We start from the raw sequence: 20,893 nt of genomic DNA, 5'->3' as shown, positions 1-20,893 counted from the left end.
CTGGTTTTGAGAAGGGCCTTGATGCCCAAAACACATGTCAACACAGACGGGCACACATATTAAACTGAACAAGGTCCTTGAGAACTTAATCAGAAAATGAAAAATTAAAAAAGAAATCTTGACTGGCGCCACATACGAGTACATTACTTCAGAAATTGTCTAAAACATAATATGTGGGTGCGAACAGGCATATTTTCTCTTTTGGTTTTCGAGACATCCATGTCGCAAGGAGATAGTTTATATACCCTTCTATAGCTCTAGATGAAGACTCATGAAGATGATAGCTTAATTTTTTAATGCAGGTATATACATTGTTCCAAGTGTGGGTGAGGAAATGGCACCTGTAGGGGCAACATTTATGTACAGTTTTCTGGTATTGTCAATCTGTTTGTATGTGTTAATGGTTAAATTCCAAATACACTTCCTAACTACTACTTCCGTAATTTATAAAACTTGGGGATTCATCCTAAGTAACCCAGGGTATTCCAGACCAATCTGTCCCTTAGAGAGACTCAGCTTCTCCTCACTCAGGAGGCCCAACAAGGCTGAAACACGTGTCTGGGCTTAGTGATGGTACTCTTGCTCAGAGGAGATTTGCCTAGCATTTTGCTACCGGACTGTCTAAGTGGTTTGGACAAAGACTGATATGCAAATGGATATGTCTCCTCTGTGAAGGGTGCAGTGATCTAAAACGTGGCTGTAGACCCTCCTGAGTGGAAGAAATTCCATAGAACAGGGTATTTGACCCACGCATGTTCTCAGTGGAGGGGCACCCACAATCTTGCTGAATTCGTAAAACAATGGGTCTTTAGTTGCAATATCATACACATATACACACACTCCATAGCCCCTCAAATACATGCTCTAATATAAATGCCCATAAATACCCTGAAATGCCCCTGTAATGTTAATCTGCATCTTGTATATGTGTCACACACATGGTGGAGATATCAGCATCTCCCTGTCAATTCTACACGCATTTACTGCCAAGTGGCAGCATAAACTAATGCCAATTTTATTTTACCTGCGATGGGTCCTGAGAACCTGGTGAGAATGGATACCCGACAAGAGACACGGGCCAACAAATGTTTTTGTGCTCTCTAACCATTTTAATAGGCTAGAAAGTCAAGAGCAAGAGTCGAGAAGTTCCCCATCTTGGGTGGGTCTCTATAGCGGGAAGAGGCTTCCTGGTTACACTTGGCTACTCCAGTGGCAACACAGCTTTTTGGCTCCCCTGTCTCGCGAGAACAACAGCATCTTGTTTGGCTGCGGTAAAGCCTTCCACCTCAGCAGTGCTTTCCATTCAGCTATACTCTACAGCATGGTAATATTATTAGGCGTCAACTCCCATGATCCATAGTCAGCAGAGTCAATAGTGAAGGAGCATGGGTGTTGTAGTGCAAAATATCAGAGGGTCACATAATTATGCTGTGAAGTGACCTTTCTACTATTTGGCTAGGGGGTGATGGTTAGGGAGGCGTTATCTCTTAGGAGAAGTACCGCTGGTGACTCATTCAAGCCACACAGCATTTCCTGCACTTTTCAAAACAAGGAAAATAATGTTGACACTTCTTAATGGAATTTGCATAGATATTTTGAGTCAGTACAGTTAACATTGTGACCGAATACATAACTTTAATAACAATCTTTGCCCTACTCTGCCATCATTCCATTAAAAATATCTGATAAAGATGTCTTCCAATTGACAATTTAAACATGCAGTTCTCACATGGCTGATTTCAGATAAAAACAGTTTGGGCTTTTGTATAGACGTGCGATAGCCATTTCCAGGCAGTGCCATCATTTTACCACCTGGCCATGAGATGGTAACAGCAGGAAAATGGTACACCGGTAGGAGTACCTGGGCCTATGTTATTTTATTTGGCACGTATATAGAGCTCTATATATCATTGGTATGATCTCAAAGCGCTTGTGGGTTGAATGCCCATGGGGACCGTAGTCCAGGTCAGTCGAGAGTGTAGGGTAGCATAGGGTGCTTGGGTGCACTCAATATGTGAGCAGCTGATGCGAATGCCTGATGTAAACAGATCCTAACATTAGGTGCAGTTGTAGTGGGAGATCAACAGAATGTGTGCAGGCTGGTAGTTGGTCTCAGAGTCTGCATTCTGGCAGCATTATGCTTGTGTTGGACATTTATGGGTGCAGCTAGGCCAAGTCTTTCATGGGGTTTAGCTGCATTCGAGCAGGATGTTGAGGTGTTCATGGAGTATTGTTCGTATGTGAGCAGCTTGGTCGAAATTGATCGAGGGGTATAGCTGCGCTCTATTGTGTGTTGGTGTAAAGTAGAGAGTGAGCATTGCGGTAGGAGAGGTGAGTGTCTGAATTGGATGTTCTATTTGTATGAGCCCACTATTCCAGGATTACATTCTGGATCTGGATGAGTTGGTAGTGGTCGTCCTCGTGTTTCGCAGTAACTGCACTCTGAGGTAGATTCACAGCTGGGAGCAGGGTAAGATATGTTTGCTCGGTCAGAGGGTTATTATTCTTAGACTCAGCACTATGCATCTCAGGGGACCGGTTTCCGGGTTACTGGTTGTGGTTCATGGTGGGTTGCAGGATAGGATTAGGCAGGATATTTGGTTATAGGGCAGGAGCTATCTCGCACCAATGTAGTCACATCAAGCTTATACCTAATACCTACACACAAGCTAAAGCTGTTGATTTTGTCAATGCTTGTTTTAACAGGATTTCCGTGCAACGCACGCACGCTGCTTAAGAGTCAAGTGGGTGAAGGCACACTTGGTTATGACATGTCTATTTCACCTGTCACACATTTACAAATGCATTGAAGGCATTAACACTCAGCAGGGGGCTGAGAAATAACACTGGCACGCCGATGTTTGATGTTACTACTTGATAGTGCTAGCTGAAAGTGATCCTATTTGGATGTCTTTTGAGGGGAGGGACAGGAAGGGGTGGGAATGGCCATAGGGATTAGCACAGACCTGGGCAGTCAATGGTTGGGCAAAAAAAGAAAAAACAACACTCACAAGATGTGTATCCTTCCACAGATCCCATCTCCTTTCTAGATGTACTCTGATGCAATAGTTTTGGCTAATAGACAAAACTAATAAAAATTGAAACAAATATAGGTTACATCTCAGGTAATTAATGTCCAGTGCTTACACCATAGGCCTGTCACTCACAATGCAATTTTCATTTCCTTGAACAAGCACATGGCACGTGGACTGTCCTAGAATTTCCGCCAAACAGCCCAGAGATAAGTGTCCCATACAGTATGCTGTGTTTCAGCATTTCAGCACGGCACCTTGGCTGCAGGGCGCAGACTGTGGCGAGCAGGGCGCAGGGGCCCATACGCTTTTATATTGATGATATGCGGGACACAGCAACTTATTTGTGCATGGAGCGTTCACTCACAGGACATATCTTTGCACTGAGAGTTTAGGGTTTGCTTTTTTCGGTGCTGCTGGTGACAATATATCTCAGCAAACATCAATACCCTGTAGTGTAGGTCCCTGCGTCCTGCAGGCCGCGGCCAACCGGGCGCACCCAAAAGGAAACGGAAATCCTTTACATGTGTGGTGTGCCAAGCCAGCATAAGCGACTTTTAACCAAACTCTGCACTGGTAAAAATATGCCGCCATCTTGGGGTGGGATACTTTTGACAGATCCTGTCGGCAATATTCCTCATATACTGATCATGATTATAAAAGCACTAGATGCCTCATCAAGAGTGTGCATTATCCAAAATATGAACAAAATGAAAGGTGGCACCTGGGAGGGCCCTCAAACTATCCAAACAAGTTTAAGTGTTTTGTTGGTATTCCACTTATTATCACTATTTTCATTACTATAATAATTAGTGATGTATGTAGAGCCTATCGATGGACTCCTGCCTGCTTACTGCATGTGATGGGCAGGGAAAGTCCTTGATTATATCAGAGGGTAAGTAAACATGCCAACTGAGAGCTAAATTCATAAACAGACCAGGGTAGCATCAGAGTGCTACCTTTGTCTTGGGAGGATAGCTCAGGGGCAACGTGCTCACCTTGGAAGCAAGACAACACGGAGCAACACCGGTTTGATCCCTGGCTCTGTGCTTCGAAACCTCTGGGTATTAAGAGTGTTATGAATAACCTACACTTTTATATTTGTGCACGCTTCGGGAGACAAGCACTGCTCATGGGGTTAACTGCACTCTAATTGATGATGGCTGGTGTAGATTACTCCACTGACACTTGGGTCAGGCCGTGCATTTGGAGCTGTGCGTCCACATTATGTAGTGATGTGGGAGACAGTAGCGCTTAGCTCTGCTGCTACACCGCAGCATCTGTTTTTGGACCAGACCTCGTGGAATTGGACGCGGGAGTGACTGCCGCAAATTCCCGGTAATTGCTCTGATGGGGTGTGGGATCAGCAGCCACCGGTCATTGTTACGACCTGCACCTCCGCAGAGTCTAAAGGGGGGCTGTCCAAGGTGAGTCCGAAAGCAGGAACAGCCGCTTTTCAGAAAGGGAGGAGGGTGGCATTTCCTCAATTAAGTACCATAATAATGAACTGAGAAAAGAAGTCAAGACCCACCTCTTCAAGGAGGCTCTCCTCCTCTACACCTAGGGCATCACATCGCCACTCGCGCAGCCTGACACGCTAGATACCGCCTGCCCCTCTCCTCCCCGTCATCCGGTACAGCTGTACACCGCCTCTGTGACCCTCTGTATCATACCCCCCCTGTATCTCTGTTCTGTTGTCACATCTGTAAAGCACTCTGTTATGCATCTGTATTGCTGTATACCTCTGTAAAGCGCTCCGTTGCTTCCCAAAGCTGGGTCCCCCCTCAAAAACCATAATAATAATAATACTAATAAAATAGATCTTAATGTGAATGTATGCAAAGATGGTTGCCGGATGATCAAATGGCAGGAATTGTCAGGTACACTGCGGGTGCATGCTACCAGGTCCAAACCACCCAGGCGAGTTTCTGGAGTAGGCCTGTGAGAAAGCATGTATTTGGTCTTGTCATCATTGAAGCCTTGGCTGACACTCAGAGGCCATTCGCAAGACAGGATGCATGAATGGTGAAATGGCACATGTGGGGAGCACAGTGTTTTGGACAGAAGATACCTGCTTCCTCCTCTTCTGCTCCTCTAGCCTGAACATTAGGCGGGTACACCGACGAGCACCGGACAGAGCTCCTTGGCGGCACCTCCGCCTCTGGTTCTGCTGCAGCTGGAAAAAGAAACCCAGAAATCAGAGCCATTTCTAAGCCAATCTGGCAGCATCATGAACATCACACTCATCCTGTGACTGCGTGTAAGTGATCCCAGCAGGAGGGACAGGGTTGGATCGGCCCATCAAATTCACTAGGGCACCAATGAAAAAATTTCCCACAGATGCAAGTGTCAGTGTCTTCATTTTGTGACAGGCTGTTTGAGTAGAACCCCAGCAAAGGGGGTGGGGGGTTTTGTAAAATGTATTGCACATTGTACATTTTAAAGGGTATGTTTTCCCGAGAGCCCGAAATGGGAAGGCAGATTTAGGCAGAAACACTGCAGCATTTAGCATTTCCCATTTGGGGCTCTCGGGCCCCCCGTGGGGAGCCCGAGAGCCCCAAATGGGAAATCAGATTTAGGCAGAAACACTGCAGCATTTAGCATTTCCCATTTGGGGCTCTCGGGCCCCCCGTGGGGAGCCCGAGAGCCCCAAATGGGAAATCAGCTGTAGAGAGAAACACTGTGGCATGTAAACACAACCGTGTTGTGTTTCTGCCTGCCTTGGCTTTCACTTTGGGTCTCCGGTGCTCCCCTGGGGGAGCACCGGAGACCCAAAGTGATAGCCACAGCAGGCAGAAACACAACACGGTTGTGTTTAAAAATGCTGCGGTTTTTCTTTCCGAGTTTCTCAGGCTCCTCCGAGCCGGAGGAGCCTGAGAAACTTGGAAAGAAAAACCGCAGCGTTTTCAAACACAACGTTGTATTTATGTTTGCGGTCGCTTCAAAAGTGACCGCAAACATAAATACAACGTCTTTAAAGCTGCGGTTTTATTTCTAAGTTTTCCGGGCTCCTCGGGAAACCCTCTGTCTTGTGACTGTAAACATTGACACTTGTTTACTGGGCTAGTGATGTACAGAAGGTGTGATGCCTTAATGAAATATACTGACACGAGGAATGAGTGAGACTCCAATGAGGCACACACGGTCAGTGATGTATGATTTGGAAAAGCTCCAACAGGAGACCAATAATGTTAGACTATGTGAGATTCCGCTGCAGGCTTGAGGTCAATGATGTGTGGAATAAGTGCAACTCCATTAAAGTGCATGAGGGTGGTGATGTGGGGAAGGATTGAGCCTCCAGTAAATCTCATAAGGTCAGTGATGTATGAATGGGAAAAGCTCCAACAAAACAGAACACCAATAAAGTTAAACTATGTGAGATTCCGCTGCAGGCTTGAGGTCAATGATGTGTGGAATAAGTGCAACTCATTAAAGTGGGGAAGGATTGAGACTCCAATGAGGCAAACAAGGTCAGTGGTGTATGTATTGGAAAAGGTCCAACAGGAGACCAATAATGTTAGACTATCTGAGATTCCACTGCAGGCAAGTGCTCAAGGGTGTGTGGAATAAGTTAAACTCCATTAAAGTGCATGAGGCTGGTGATGTGGGGAAGGATTGAGACTCTACTTAATTTGTTTGAAAATGGAGTAACTGCCAGTCCATAGACTCTTACCCGCTGCGGCCTTGTAGCCGAGGAATCGGGCAATCTTCTGTTGGCAGTGCTCCTGTTCTTCGTACGTCAGCAACTGATAGATGAATTGCCAGATGATCTGCTTGGCCGGTGTGTCCAGTACTGGGTATACATCCACTATCAAGGTGTCGATGTTCCTGCCGGATAAATGTTGAATCACACATTGGCACACCAAATGCAAATAGCTATATGGAGACCCCAGTTCTCGACGTTTCCAACCAATCACCAATGGCAATTTTTTGAGCACCTCTCCCAAACACTTTCATTGCTATTAAATATCTTCTGCATCCGCAACTCAGGCATGGAGGAGCGTGTGACTCTCACACAGAATGATAGCTACCGAATTACTAAGGTCCCATCCACTACCATACACTGAATGGCGTTTGTGAACCTTGCAATATACCTGCGGCAGACACCTGTGCTCCGTGGGCAGTTGTGTTCCTGGTACTTTCTCCTGAGCAAAGTGAAGCCCCTAGGTTCTGTTTTGTGTTATATGCTATGAACTTTATTGATAGAACACATTAACTATTCCGATCACTTGTGATCCTTTGTGATGCCAGCACACGAATGGGGGTTTATTGGGTGGCAAACATGGACTCTGCAGAGCAAGCAGCAGCTGTTTGCCTAGGCAATAGAACGGAACATTCTCAGTGGTTGCTATGTAGCTTAGCTCCCTGCAGACGTTTCACCAGCACAGTGTCTGGGAGTCTATGTAGAGGAACGTGTGTATGGGTTTTAATACAAACCATCTAAACACTTGGTGGTTATTTGATCCGATTCACCAATGTGGTTTCTATGCATGATTACCTGTCTGTGAATGTGTCTCAGTGTGTTGGTGTATATGCTGTTGTGTTTGTGCATAACTGACTGTGTACATATGTGTGCGTGTCTCTGTGTGCTGTTATAGGGGATAGGCAACACATTACTGATTCTCTGCATGCGTGTCTCGTGGCTGCTGACATGGCAGGGTGACCACTTGTTATGGCTTAATTTTACGAAGCTCAAATTCCTTTTTTGTCTTGTCTCCTCTACTATCTCTCATCCTCCTCGTATCTTGTTCCTATACATTTTCTCTCTTGTCACTTTATAGCATGTAACTCAATGTACTTGAATGCCACATTTGTATGCATCACTTTCTCATCAACACATCTTGCCACTATTTTGCCCCCAAATGATGTCTGAATACAGCTTATGTGTCTGTGTAAGATGCTATCATTTTACCACTGGGTGTCGCTCTCACAGTTCAAAGGATCACGCATCTGCAGCTGCATGCCCTGTCCACAATGCACATAGGACCACTGTTCCCAGGCACTTAGGCTTTCAAGCATGAATCATAATCAGGGCACTGACGGACAAAAGGTAAGAGCACACGCATTGGGAAGAGCAGCCAAAGATGCTGAGTTTGAGCTGTATCACTGATGGTCTCCTTTTCTTATTTCAGCTATTTAAAAAAGGAATTCATTAGATGCTGATCACATGACTTTTTTGAAAACTGATCCAGTGTTTGAACAGATACTGGGTACTGTGGTGGGTCAGAAGAAAGATGCAGACTCCGTAATGACATTTTACCAAGTGTTCTATTAAAGAATAGAATACTGCCTGTATTTCCCTATCACTAAAGGGGTGCTCCCTACTACTTTACGAACTAAGGCGCGTGGCAGTCGTGAGTAACAGTCCAAATAAATAAGTTTGCTGCCCAACTCTAACCTAGCTGACCCGACCACTATAATAACCAACTAAGTTCAGGGGAATGACTCTCTTTCCCTGAATGCTGTGTCTTGGCCCAGACACTTTCTGGATTTTAATGTTCTCTTTAGTAGACCATACATAAATAGTCTCTTGTGACTTGCTCTATTAATTTTTATAACCCCCTCAGGGGATTGTCTGTTTCTCCTTCCCCTCTCTTAGGTGGTTTCCTGGTACTAGTAAGATTCCTTCCCTCAGTCTTAAAGGACTCAAAGTTTTCTGGTATGTTATCCTTCTCTTTTGATTGGCGATTGATTCTCAAATACTTATGATTCGCCTCTTTCCAAAGTGTTTATTTTATATGTACGATTTATTCTTGTGACACCACTGGGTCTTGGCTCCCAAATGCCTCTCTCTTGTTCTCCTTTTGCTTGTTTCTTGGGTATTGGATATTCTTTCCCTTTTCCCACTTTAATAGAGTTTCAGTTCTGTTTCTCTCACTTTCTGTGATTGTTATATTTCTCTGTATCCTGTTGACAGAGTTTTGACTTATCAACATGTTTTCCACTCTTCTCTCATGGGTACTGGGACGTGTTTCTCTCCGCTTATGATAACTGCCTCACGGTGTTCCAGTAGACCTGTTGCCTTTATTACCTTCTGCACTGTGGGGTAACATCTCCGATATCTGTAGGGGTTGTATTTCTTCTGCACACTTCCTGGCTGCGGTTCACTCTCTGTGGCATCTGCTTCATGCACGGTAAGCTCCGGTGCCGCATTAGAACTGTTTGGCAGTTGCTTTCTCCCAATGGTGGAGCCTGCGTCGTTGCACGGGCCAGTTACCCACCCCAGTTCTCGTGTGGCCATGCCACCACCGAGCTCTCTACTCGAGGGCCGTTGGATTTCTCCTCTTCTCATACACTGATCTCCCATTGTTTCTCTCAACGTCTCTCTCAACCTTTTGTCTCAGAGCCATTTCGAATTACGTGAGCTCTGCGCTCCATGTAAGTGCTGCCTCCTTCAGCCATATTACACAGCGGGCACTTCCCCTGTGTCTCTCAGCTCTCTACTCTCTTTCTCAACAGTGAGCTGTTCCTTTTCAACCTCCTCACCACAGCCCCTTGCAAGTTCTCATTTAAAGGGATAGCTTCAATTTCATCTTGACAATTAAATTGGTTCACTCTATCCCTATTTAAATTATGGAACTATTATTGACCTAGTAGATCAGGCGAGTCCTTATAAGCCATCATATGGAGGGCATTAGTGAGTTCCTCACGAGAATGGGAGTCCTTGTCCCCAATAGCGTAGCAGAGGCTGCGGGAAGCTCTGCCCCAACAAGTATGGGGAGGCCCCAGCCCAGTCCTCACCCATCAGGGTGAAGACTGTGCCAGGGCTTGCGCGCGAGAAGGAGGCGCACAATAGGGGTTGGAGCTGACCGTGACATGTGGAACGTGTCACATGCCATGTTCAGCCTCTTCTCCTCCGGCTTCCTCGTGGCTCATATACAGGAACCATGAAGCTCTCTCAGCTTCCTGGTCCCAGTTTGTGAGCAGCATGGAGCAGCCAAGGGTGTCCTGGGGTGATGGATCAAAGCTGGAAAAACAGGTAAGAAGGATTGTATTTTATTTGAAATGTGATGTGTATTTTAAATGTGTGAAGTGCGTGTCAGATGTATGTATATGCTAAGTGTCAGTGAGTGGTGGGTGAATGAGAAGAAATATGATAGTGTGTTTTGAATGTTCTGGATGTGTGGGTGGGTGGGTGTTTGCTCGTGTAGAGAATGCAGTGAGAGTGGATGTAAGAGAAGGTGTATGAATGACTGACTGGTGGATGAATGAGTATGAATGTGATAGTGTGTGTTTGAATGTTCTGGATGTGTGGGTGGGTGGCTGTGTGCCTGTGTAGAGAATGCAGTGAAAGTGGATGTAAGAGAAGGTGTGAGTGAGTGGCTGAATGAGTAGGAATGTGATAGTGTGTTTTTGAATGTTATGTGTCGGTGGGTGTGTGCCCGTGTAGAGAATGCAGTGAAAGTGGATGTAAGAGAAGGTGTATGAGTGAGTGATTGGTGGGTAAATGAGTAGGAATGTGATAGTGGGTTTTTGAATGTTCTGGGTTGGTTGGCGGGAGCGTGCCTGCGTAGAGAATACAATGTGAGTGGATGCGAGAGGAAGTTTATGGGTGAGTGACTGGTGGGTGAATGGGTATGAATGTGATTGTTCTGGGTGGGTGGGTGCATGCCTGTGTGGTGAATGCAGTGTGAATGACTGTGAGAGAAGATGTATGGGTGAGTGACTGGTGGGGTAAAGGGGATCCAGTGTGTGTGTGTGTGTGTGTTTCTGCGCGCGCCCTGGGAGACTGGGGATCGCAAAGCCAAGTTCATGTGTGTCATTACCTGGCTAGACTGGCATTTTGGTGCAGCCTGTCTATCCATTGCTTACTGTGGCATGGCATTTATTGCTCAGCATCTTTGATGAAGCAAGCATGATAAATAGTATTACCTCACTAGACCGACATGTTGGTGTAGAGGCCTGTATATTTCTTACTGTAGCATGACTTTTTATTAACTGAGCATCTCTAATGAAGCAAGCATGAGAAGTGGGTTTCATGTAAAAATATCCCTGGGAAAATGTCTCCATTTCAAAATATTACCGTGATTTGGCTGTGCTAATGTTGCTCAATGTAAATAAAATATGAACCTTTTAATTAAATGTTGTACATCTTTCATTGTAATAACAAACTGTATTTAGACATATAATGTGCAATTGGAATCAAGTAAGGGAGCTGCTTGTCAATTACTGTGCAATGTTAACACAACGCAGGTCTGGAGTACAAAGGAACCTGTCAGAATGTGAGCAGCCAAGTGTGAAAGAAAGCAGCTGTAGGGAAAGATATAAAAAAAACGCCGTTGAACACCAGTGAACTGAAGTTTCCCTGTGTGGCCATAACGTGTTTCACAAAACCCCGCGGTTTATTCAGCAAGGATCTTGTTAAAAAAATAAGTTAATTTATCGTTATATGTCCACAGATCGTTTGTTTCAAACAAGTATTTAATTAGTACAGCAAACATAATGCTGTACATTTCATTGATGTTTCTCTCCTTGTGGAAGTTGCTTAGTGCCTGGAAAGTTTAGAGGAACAAGGAAAAAAGACTTAAATGAACGTGCGTGAGGCACATTTCTCGCAGCAAAATGAATTCCATAAAAGTGTGTGAGGAACATTTTTCACGTGTGACAAAAAAATAAAAAAATCTTGTTCGGATGAAATGTAATGTGTGTCAGGTGCATTTATAACAAAAATATGTTCAGAGAAAAAGCAATGGGTGTGAGGCATATTTATAACAGCGATATTTTGTACGACAGATTAATTTGAAGGGATGTTATTACGTGATACCAAGAAGTGTTTTTATGGGTCTAGACTGGCTTACACTGGAACCAGTTAGGACATGTTTTCTTATTGTGACATGTCACTTTTAAAGGCCAAACCAACACGAGTATGTCCTTACATAAGGGTACTGGCATATATTGGCAAAGCCAGCTTTGTTCCTAGTGCCTGTAAAGACACTATAAAAAAACATCTCAAAGCGTACATGAGTATGTTCTTACATGGGAATGCTAGCATAGCTTGTTGTAGCCAGCATGGAAATGTATGCGCCCAGCTAGCTTGAAAATGTTTCTTATACTGGTATATGTTGCAGGGACCAGCATGGCAATGCATTGGGAAACGCAACTGTGCACTTCTGGTGAATTGCATCTATTGTAGATTTATCATGAGTTACCCTACACCATTACAAGTGGTTGCAAACTGTCTGGCCTTTTACTCAAATTTTCACAGAAAGTGTGCTGTGTAATGCACCATTTTAACCCATTATTCAAACCCCACCACCCTAACCCATTTTCGTTAGTTCGGGCTCCCTTGCTACACTCGGTCGCAATCGCATACTTGTGGCAAATATTTACACCCTCCAATTAAACACCCTCCAATTAAACAAATCACCAGCCACCACTGGTGGTTGCTATATTTGGGGGTCAGCCACTGCCCCTTCTTTCTACTCTAGATGAAACATTTAAGCTTTGATTAAAAACATATTTACTTCTTTCACTTGAGAGTAGTGCATGCCTCTGCAGCGGCATGATCATCATGGACATTGTGCACACATGGTAGTCCGGGCCAGCTCAGAGTGCGGCATGCTCTGTGCTTTGTTAAGGAGCTTGGGCAGGAGGCCCTCAGCATAGCTCGCAGGGGAGGGACCAAATGTTGTACTATGCCACTACTTGTCCCCCAAGGGGGAGTCTCTCCCGGTGAGGTCCCACTTGCCGCAACCCTTACGGAAAGTATTGTGGAGCGGGCTCACCTCCCTAGCCTCCCCGTGGGGAGAAGGGAGAAATTCCCTTGATTTGTCACAGCAGTGAAAAACCTGGCATGCATTTTTGAACAGGGAATGATTGGCCGAGAGGAACTGGTTAAGTACCAAGAAGGCCATCATTAGATTGAATTAAAAGATACTCCTATTTCGGTCCCTTCTACACATCCAATGCTGGAATGGTACAAATACTATAAAAGGGCAGTATTATAAATCAGAATTATAAATTGTTTTCCTTGTTTCTTTATTTCCTTGCTTCTTTTCTTGCTCTTCCTGTCCTCCATGACCTCACCTATTCGTCTTACCCTCCTCCCGTGCATCTGTCCTTCCGGAACGTATGCAACCTCACCTATTCTTCATGAACTCATCACCTACCTCCATCAACTTAGCCCTGTGGAACGCATGCTCCCTCTCTTACAAAACTCACTCTGTTCTTGATATTTTCTTTCGTCTTTACTTTCTCTGCTTTACTGAGACCTGGATCTCACGTATCAACACTGTAACTCCTGCTGGTCTCACTACTACCTCTACTGCCTTTAAACACACACCCTGCCCTTCGGGCTGAGGGGGAGGGGTAGGCATTCTCTATAACTCCTCTTTCTCTCCCTCCCCTTCTCCTTCTGATTTACCTACAGTCCCATCCTTGGAGTACCAGTGCTCACTCTTTGCAAGTCCTTTTTCTGTGGCCTTCCTCATGCTTTATTGCTCCTCCTGGACCCGCTGTCTCGTTCTGTGAGGACCTAGAATCACTTCTTTATGCTATTTTGCCCCTAGAGGCTCCTCTTATGCTTCTCGGGGACTTCCACCTCCACTTCTCTTTGATTCATTTCTCTGTCCCACTTATCCGCATTTTCCACTCCTACCATTTACTCTTTGTCCCCTCTCCTCCTTCCCACATCAGTGGCTCCTCGCTTGGCTTGATCTTCTCATCCACGTTGTCCATTAACTCTATTGGGTATCAAGTAATATTATCCCCACCAATAATATCGCCATATATATGGTCGTGGGGTTAGGCCATAGGCGATATTATTGGTGGGGATAATTAATGGGGTTATTGAGACCGGGGGTTGTGGGGGTGTCCCCTGCTCCATGGGAAAAATTATGGGGATTGCAGGGGTGCCGCCGGCAGGTTCCATGGCTTAATATCGCCGCAAAAATATGGCGATATTTTTGCGGGGAAATTAACACATGAAACCCTCTATTGCTGCTCTACCTGTCTACTAATCTGATCACTATCTCTGTTCCTTTTCTATTATTCTTGTTCCCTCTCTACCTGCTCCTTCCCCAATAAAATCTTTCTACATCAGATTTTGTTTCTCTTCCTGCTGACTCGGCTGCTTCTTCGCTTTTCTCGTCCCTTTCTATGTCTCTTGTCTCTTTATACCCTTCAACCCCATTCTTTCCTACTCAGAAATCTCCCCAGCCTTGGCTTACCACTCAACTTTGCTCCCTACGGCACAATTTTTGTCATGCTGAGCGTCGCTGGTGCAAATCCTTTACGGAAACTAACGCTGCTATCCTCTCCTACATTCTGCTTTTGACACTGCTCTTCTCTCTGGCAAAAAGTCTTACTCTACTGACCTTCTTCATGTCTCCTCTAAAGTCACCCTTCTCCATAAAACAATGTTGTCTACTCCCTTGTCCACTTCTCTGCCAATACCCTTGGCATCTCCGTTTCCTTCACCCCCCCTCTCTGGTTCCAACACTGCGGTTTTGTTGGCTAAGGCACACCCTACTTCTACCCCTCTCGAGCCAGTTCTATCTACTCTTATTCTTCAAATCTATCCTCATCTTCTTCACTTTATTACTGCTCCGTTTAATGCCTCACTCTCCACTTCTGTCTTTTCTTTCCTATTAAAACAAACCACTATCCTTCCTATCCTCAAAAAACCCATCTTGAATCCCTTCCCTCTAATTCCGCCCTCTCTCACTTCTTCACTATCTTTCTAAGCTCTGTGATCGTGCTGTCTATTCTCAAATCTCACCTTTCATCTCCACAAACTCTTTGCTTCAATTCTTTCAACCTGACTTTCACCCTCACCACTCCACTGAGACTGCTCTAGTCTCTGTCTGTGACTCTCTTCTCTCTGACCGCTACACCAAACACTCTTCTCTTCTAATTCTTCTAGATCTTTCAGCAGTCTTTGATACTGTAGATCCCTCTCTTCGGCTGGGGCCTCCCTCTAGAACAGCCTCCCTTTCACCCTAAAAGTTGAGGAGAATCATCTGCGGTTCCAGAAGCACCTCAAGACTTTCCTCTTTGCCTCTGCCTTCGCCCCCCCCTCTCCCTTGCTGATGTGTTCTTCCTCAGCACTGTGCACCTGGCCACCCTCTTTTGGCACTGTGAACCTGGCCACCCTCTGTCCTCCAGACCCAGGTTCCTGCTCACCCTGTAACCCCCCCCCCACCCCTGCCTCCAGGCCACCCCTTGCACTGGGGTCTGTATCTGTACCCATACAGCCCCATCCCCTTCTTTTTCTTCCTGCACTTATCTGACCTACCCTGTCAGCTGCCTTAAACTCATGCAGTTGCTGGCTGCTCTACCATTTTTGTTGCTTTAATTATTATTTATTCTGTTCACCTGTGTAAGAGCGCGATAGAAATAAAATATCAATATCTCTTCTCCTTTCTGCCTGGGTTTTTCTGGTTCTGTACTTGCCTGGTTTAAATCCTAGCTGGCTAATCACACATCACACATCCATATTCTTTTTTCTCTCTCTCTCTCTGTCTCTGTCTCTCTCTCTCTCCCTCCCCTCCTCATCCCCCTCACCCTTCCCCCAGGCTTTGTCCTTGGTCCCCTACTCTTCACACTCTACACTTATCCTCTTGCTGCCATCATCTCCTCTTTCAGTCTTTCCCACCATCTATATGCGGACTGTACTGAACTCTTTCTATCCTTCTCTTCTTTCTTATCTCAGATTCATGCTACCTTTTGACCATTCAATTTTGGATGGATGATCATTACCTGCTTTTCTAATTCCTCTTAAATGTTTCTTTCCTGCCTGCACTATCCCCGAAACCCCAGTTTGTATCTCCTTTCCTCCATCTCACCTCACATTATCCTCTGTTGCTCGCATCTTGTTGTTTACTCGGACTGTACTCTTTCTTTTTCCAACCACATCTCCTCTTTCTCTCGCTCCTGCAGAGCACACCTTTTTAATATTCCTAAAGTGAGACCTTTCCTTTCCTTTCATGCTACCAAACATTTGATTTCCTCCCTCATCTTCTTTTGACTTTTCTATTGCTCATCCCTGCTCTTTGGTCTTCCTGCCTCCCGCCTATGTCCAAATACAAAAATTCAAAATGTGTTGATTTACCTTCTATCAGCCAACTTTTGCACAACATTTATTTCGGCAATCAGTCAACTGAAAACAGTATTTCACAGTGGTCAGGTCAGTCCATATACACAAAGTTTCTTTTTCTGCACACATTTCCCCAGCAAATAGATTTTATGGTTCCCTCAAGTCCTGCTGCTCCACAGACCCCCCCCTCTTACTGTAATACCTGTATTTTCTTTTATTTCAGCCATTAACGAAGGCACTAGTTAAATGCTAATGCCAATACTTTAGGGGGGGCTGAGCCAGTTGAACACACGAAAAAAAGGGATTGGAGATGGGCATCAGTTACATGAGTATGGTTCTCAGAAAATTGCGGTGTCCCATTTTGGAATTTACTGTTAATAACAAATTGAATATTATTATATAGGATATTAATAGCTAATAGATATTTAAAACCTGGTGCGCATTTTCAAGAATAGCATGAGTTCCCAATGGGAACTGGTTGAGTCTTGAAAAAGGCTTCATTAGAGAGCATTCAAATGTGTCACCCTTTCAATCATTCCGATAAGGACAATGTTGGCACAGTTCTTGTACTGTTGAAAGTTCTTTTATAGCAGTAAATATTCATGGACACTTTAGTTTATGTTGGCAAAATGAGACAAGAAGAAAGAAAAGTGGAAGAGAGAGAAAAGAAAGGTTGCAGCGGAGCGAGGGGCATCAAGTGATAAGGAGGCGGGGGAACACAGAAAGGAAGGAGAGGAGGAGGAGGAGGCAGTGAAACATCTAGAGAAAGAGAGAGAGAGCTGGGAGGAGGCAAAGAAGAAATGCCATAAGAGGGAGGAGTTGGCATATCTAAGGAAGGGGAGGACGAAGAGGCGAAACATTCAGAGCAGGAGATGAGGAGGATAAACATCACAGGAGAGACGAGGTGGTGGACATCTTGGGCAAAAGCAATGAAAGGAGGTGAAGGAGCAAGACATCTAAGAGAGGAAAGGGAGCGGGTAAAAGAAAAACATCTATAGAGAAAGGAAAGTGGGAAGGTGGAGGAGGAGCATGTACAGATACAGGGAGGAAAGGAGATTGAAGAGAAACTCTACCAGGAGAGGAAGAAGGGAAGACAATGGAGGAACACATAGAGATATGGGAAGGTGAAAAATCAGAAGAACATCCAGAGACTAAGAAAGGGAAGGAAGGGGAGGAACAGGATTCGAAACCGCATAAAGGAGAGGGAAAGGAATGAGTGTTGAGTGGGAGAGACAGAGAGAAGGAGGCAGTCATAAAACTCAGGAGGGATGAGAAGAACCAAAGGAAGAGCGAAGCGGAACAAGTACTGGATGGAAGAAAAAGAGAGTAAAACTCTTCAAGGCCTGGGCCCGGGAGGTGCTCCTAAAATGGTGGGACGGGGCCAGAGCAAACACAAGAGTTATGAAGGGGATAAGAGAATAGAGGATGTGATCTCTAGTCCAACCCTAAGATGAGGGTATGTCTTTGTGAGATAAACTGGAGGCGAAAGGTAGAAGTATCCTAGCATCCAACTGTTCAATGTGATGGGTCAGAAATGTGAGGCAGACAACTTTGTAAACGTGTCTCAAAAGATGCCATGTTTCTTAACATGAAGGGTTGGATAAACGTCTCACTTTCCCTATCCTAATGAGGATTTCCCTGCCTTAAATAACTAAAGGAAACTAACAAAAAGGTGCATGTCCCTCACACTTATATTCCCAACAAATCAACAAGGAAAGATATGGCATTTTAACAACAACACAATTAGCATTATAATCCACATCACAATAGCTGCTTCTTCTGATAACCTGGGCAAACCCCCTTCCCCAGATTCATGCAGGCTTCTCTTTGAATGTTTAAAAAGGAAAAGGAAATCCTTACACTTCAGTTCACCTTTAATCCAACTTGACAACAATAGGTTCCAACTTGGATTCCAAAAGTTGGTTCACAAATGTTCAACAAAGCTTATTTCTTTTCACTTGTAGCCAAGGTCTCGAGACAGTGTTTTGCAGCAGCAATGTATACTTCAATAAAGATCTTGAAACTGTTTCTTGTCATCAACAAAGAATATTTCAGAACTTCATTAGTTGCAAAACAAATGTCTATGTCAGGATCTGTAGACACTACTTTAGTTTCAGTATTACTTCACCAGAACACTTCAGTGATTTTTCAACTACTTTCAAAATAATTGTCTTTGTCAGGATCTTTTGACACCATTTTAGTTTTAATGTTACTCTTTCAGAACGTTTCAGTGCTGCTTCAACTGCTTCTTCATGAGCTTTACCACACCACAGTACGTCATGGACATCCACCTGGTTTACTCCCATGCTAGGCTTATTACTACATAACTCTATGCTCCTACCAGAACAGAACCAATTGTCACAAAGCTCCTGGTCTGGTATACTCTCCTGCCAGCCAAGACAAACTATTGCAGTTCTCTGTTTGGGTATACTCTGCTGCCCATGCAGAACCAATTTGCACAAAGTTCTATGACCTGGTTTTCTTCCTTTGCCATGCCTAACTACCAGCTCGAAGAACTTCTGTGGTAAGGGTCAACTTCAAAGGTTTTCACAATGTCTTCTACTTCATACAATTCGATTTGAGGATGTCTTCAAGGGAAACAAGACTCACATTGGTGCTATTTACTACATCTAACTGTTTGCCACACGCAAGACCAGCAATACTTCCTTCCTCCTGAAACTCTTGTATCAGAAGGGCAGCCCTCCTGTTGGTCTTGTTCCACCCTTGTAGTATTACTCAAATGGTGATAACAACTCTTTCTCTCCTTCACACTTTTTTGGCTTTGGCGATGTGGGTTTGAAGCATTCTCTACACCTGGGCGATATTCTTCACACACACTATTAGGCTCAGTTATTTCCTTTTGATTCAGGCAATCCTGATGGTTTATTATTTGTCTGCATGTGAACCCCCTTTTGACTTTGACAATGATGGTTCAGGTTCAATTCTGGAGATAATGCCCCTTTGTGTGGTTGGCTTTTAGTATAACTCACTTTGCAATAGTCACTTCCTTCAGATGGAATCCTTGCAGTCTCTTGTGGATAACTGCTTCAGTTTCTTTAAGCCTGCTGTACACCACCATCATTAAAGTGTTTTATATCAGTTCAGTATTCAAAAGTAAAACTGGATACAAGCAAAAGGCAGTCATGGAGTGCTCTGGGGTCACAATAGAATAGTGAATTCACCGGGTGTGGTGTATGCGTCTGTTTACCTTGCTGCTTCCAGCTCGCCTGCTTCAATTCTCCTATGCGTTCTGACAACCTCTCCTGCACGGCTTCCCGTGCCCCACATTGGCTGCTTTCAGGGCCTTTGTGGCTTCGCCAGCGCTCTGGTGCTGACCTGCCACCTCTGAGTGTTTTACAGTGGGGAAGGTTACATAAAGGCATGCTTTCCTCTGCGTGATCTCTGCAGCTGAAATCTGGAGTCCATGTGACCCTCTTAGAACTGGCATCAACTTCTCTCACCACTCTGGTCCCGGGGTCTTGGCTCTTCCACAATTTCTTCCACTGCTGCTTCTTGGAGGCATCAAAACTCCTCAAACACTACTACCACTGCTCTCCTGCTGCTGCCGCTTTCGACTGCCTCACCTTCTTTCAACTTGGTCCTGCACCTGAGGGGGACATTTATGCCTCTGAGCAACCCTCAGGTGTGGGTCATCAACCATAATGAGCTGCACTGCACAACCTCGTGCCTCTGCAGCCCTCTTCTTCGCCCCAGTACTCTAGGTAGTCTCGAACTTGAAGTCCCCAATGCAAAAGTTAGTTTCCTCAACAATATTTTCCTCTCCTAGTTTTTCTCCCGCTTTAAGCATATTTCTTAAGGAAGCATTAATATGATAAAAGGGTATTTTGGGTTTTATAGAGAATTTAGGTTTTTCCAGATTTAAACTGGTAACTTATACCTCTGCATGCTTTTCCTGGGACTTTTATCACTCTCACTACATGCCTAGTTATGATTGTCCACAATTGAGAAGTGGTTAAGCACTCCAGATTTAATCAGCAATGTTCTATTTGTTCTCGAAACGTGTACAGCCTTATCTTTTGACATGCATTTATGTTCCTTTTATATATATGCTTCTGAGATATGTTTTTCTTTATGTTGATTGATATTACTGAACAATCAAACGTATATGAATATAACAAATGCCATATTAAGCAATGTAAAAATGTACATAACCTCGATGAATTCAAAGGATATTTATGATTTATACGTGTGATACTGTTGATCAATACATTTGCCAGTTTCGCAGTTATGATTGTCTTCACTCACACGCTGACAATTAACTTTACGGAATAACTGTTCTCCTTGACAACATGCAATTATGTGTGCTGGCATTAATGATATCCCCTGTCTTGAGTTAGACGAGTACCGCGTCTCATTTCATGAGGTCCTACTGTTTCCCTGAGGCCCTTCGCCTCCCAGATGATCCTCTTGGTTAACACCCAAAAAGCTCCAGGGATATTAAAAAACAATCCTACAAATGGATATTTAGGGAAAAACCCCCAACTACTTTTAGATGTGTAAGGAACATGGAACCGATGAAGATGAAGGAAAGCATTCAAAGCGAGAAGAGATATTTGAAATGCCTCGTTATAGTAGCTGAATTAAGCAATTTCACTGCTGTGGATAACCGAATGAAGGATATAATTGCGTGTTTATCATGGATGAGAAACTAAATGTAGTGATGGATCACCAAACAGATGCATTATAGAATTGCACTGGTGAATCGGAGTTTATGAAGACCATGAGCAATGTTATGGGTGGCCAATGTTGTGTTTAATGTATTAGTTAATGGGTTCACAAATTGCATGCTAGTATTGTTCATGGA

At 44.4% G+C, this 20,893-nt stretch overlaps 1 protein-coding gene across 2 annotated transcripts in view; it reads right to left on the bottom strand.

Annotated features, from left to right (window-relative positions):
• GRID2IP (Grid2 interacting protein) overlaps positions 1-20,893 on the bottom strand; it is an 837,949-nt gene that overhangs the window by 152,994 nt on the left and 664,062 nt on the right. For both annotated transcript variants that reach the window (XM_069647354.1, XM_069647355.1), the window contains 2 exons: positions 6,706-6,860; positions 5,104-5,208 (listed from right to left, as the gene is read on the bottom strand). In XM_069647354.1, the coding sequence (XP_069503455.1) occupies positions 5,104-5,208; positions 6,706-6,860 (260 nt within the window). The remainder of the gene's footprint in view (positions 1-5,103; positions 5,209-6,705; positions 6,861-20,893) is intronic.

The sequence above is a fragment of the Ambystoma mexicanum genome, chromosome 2q, assembly GCF_040938575.1.
Source record: "Ambystoma mexicanum isolate Mex_15411 chromosome 2q, UKY_AmexF1_1, whole genome shotgun sequence".
Classification (NCBI taxonomy): Eukaryota; Metazoa; Chordata; class Amphibia; order Caudata; family Ambystomatidae; genus Ambystoma; species Ambystoma mexicanum.
This window is presented reverse-complemented; position numbering and strand designations above follow the sequence as displayed.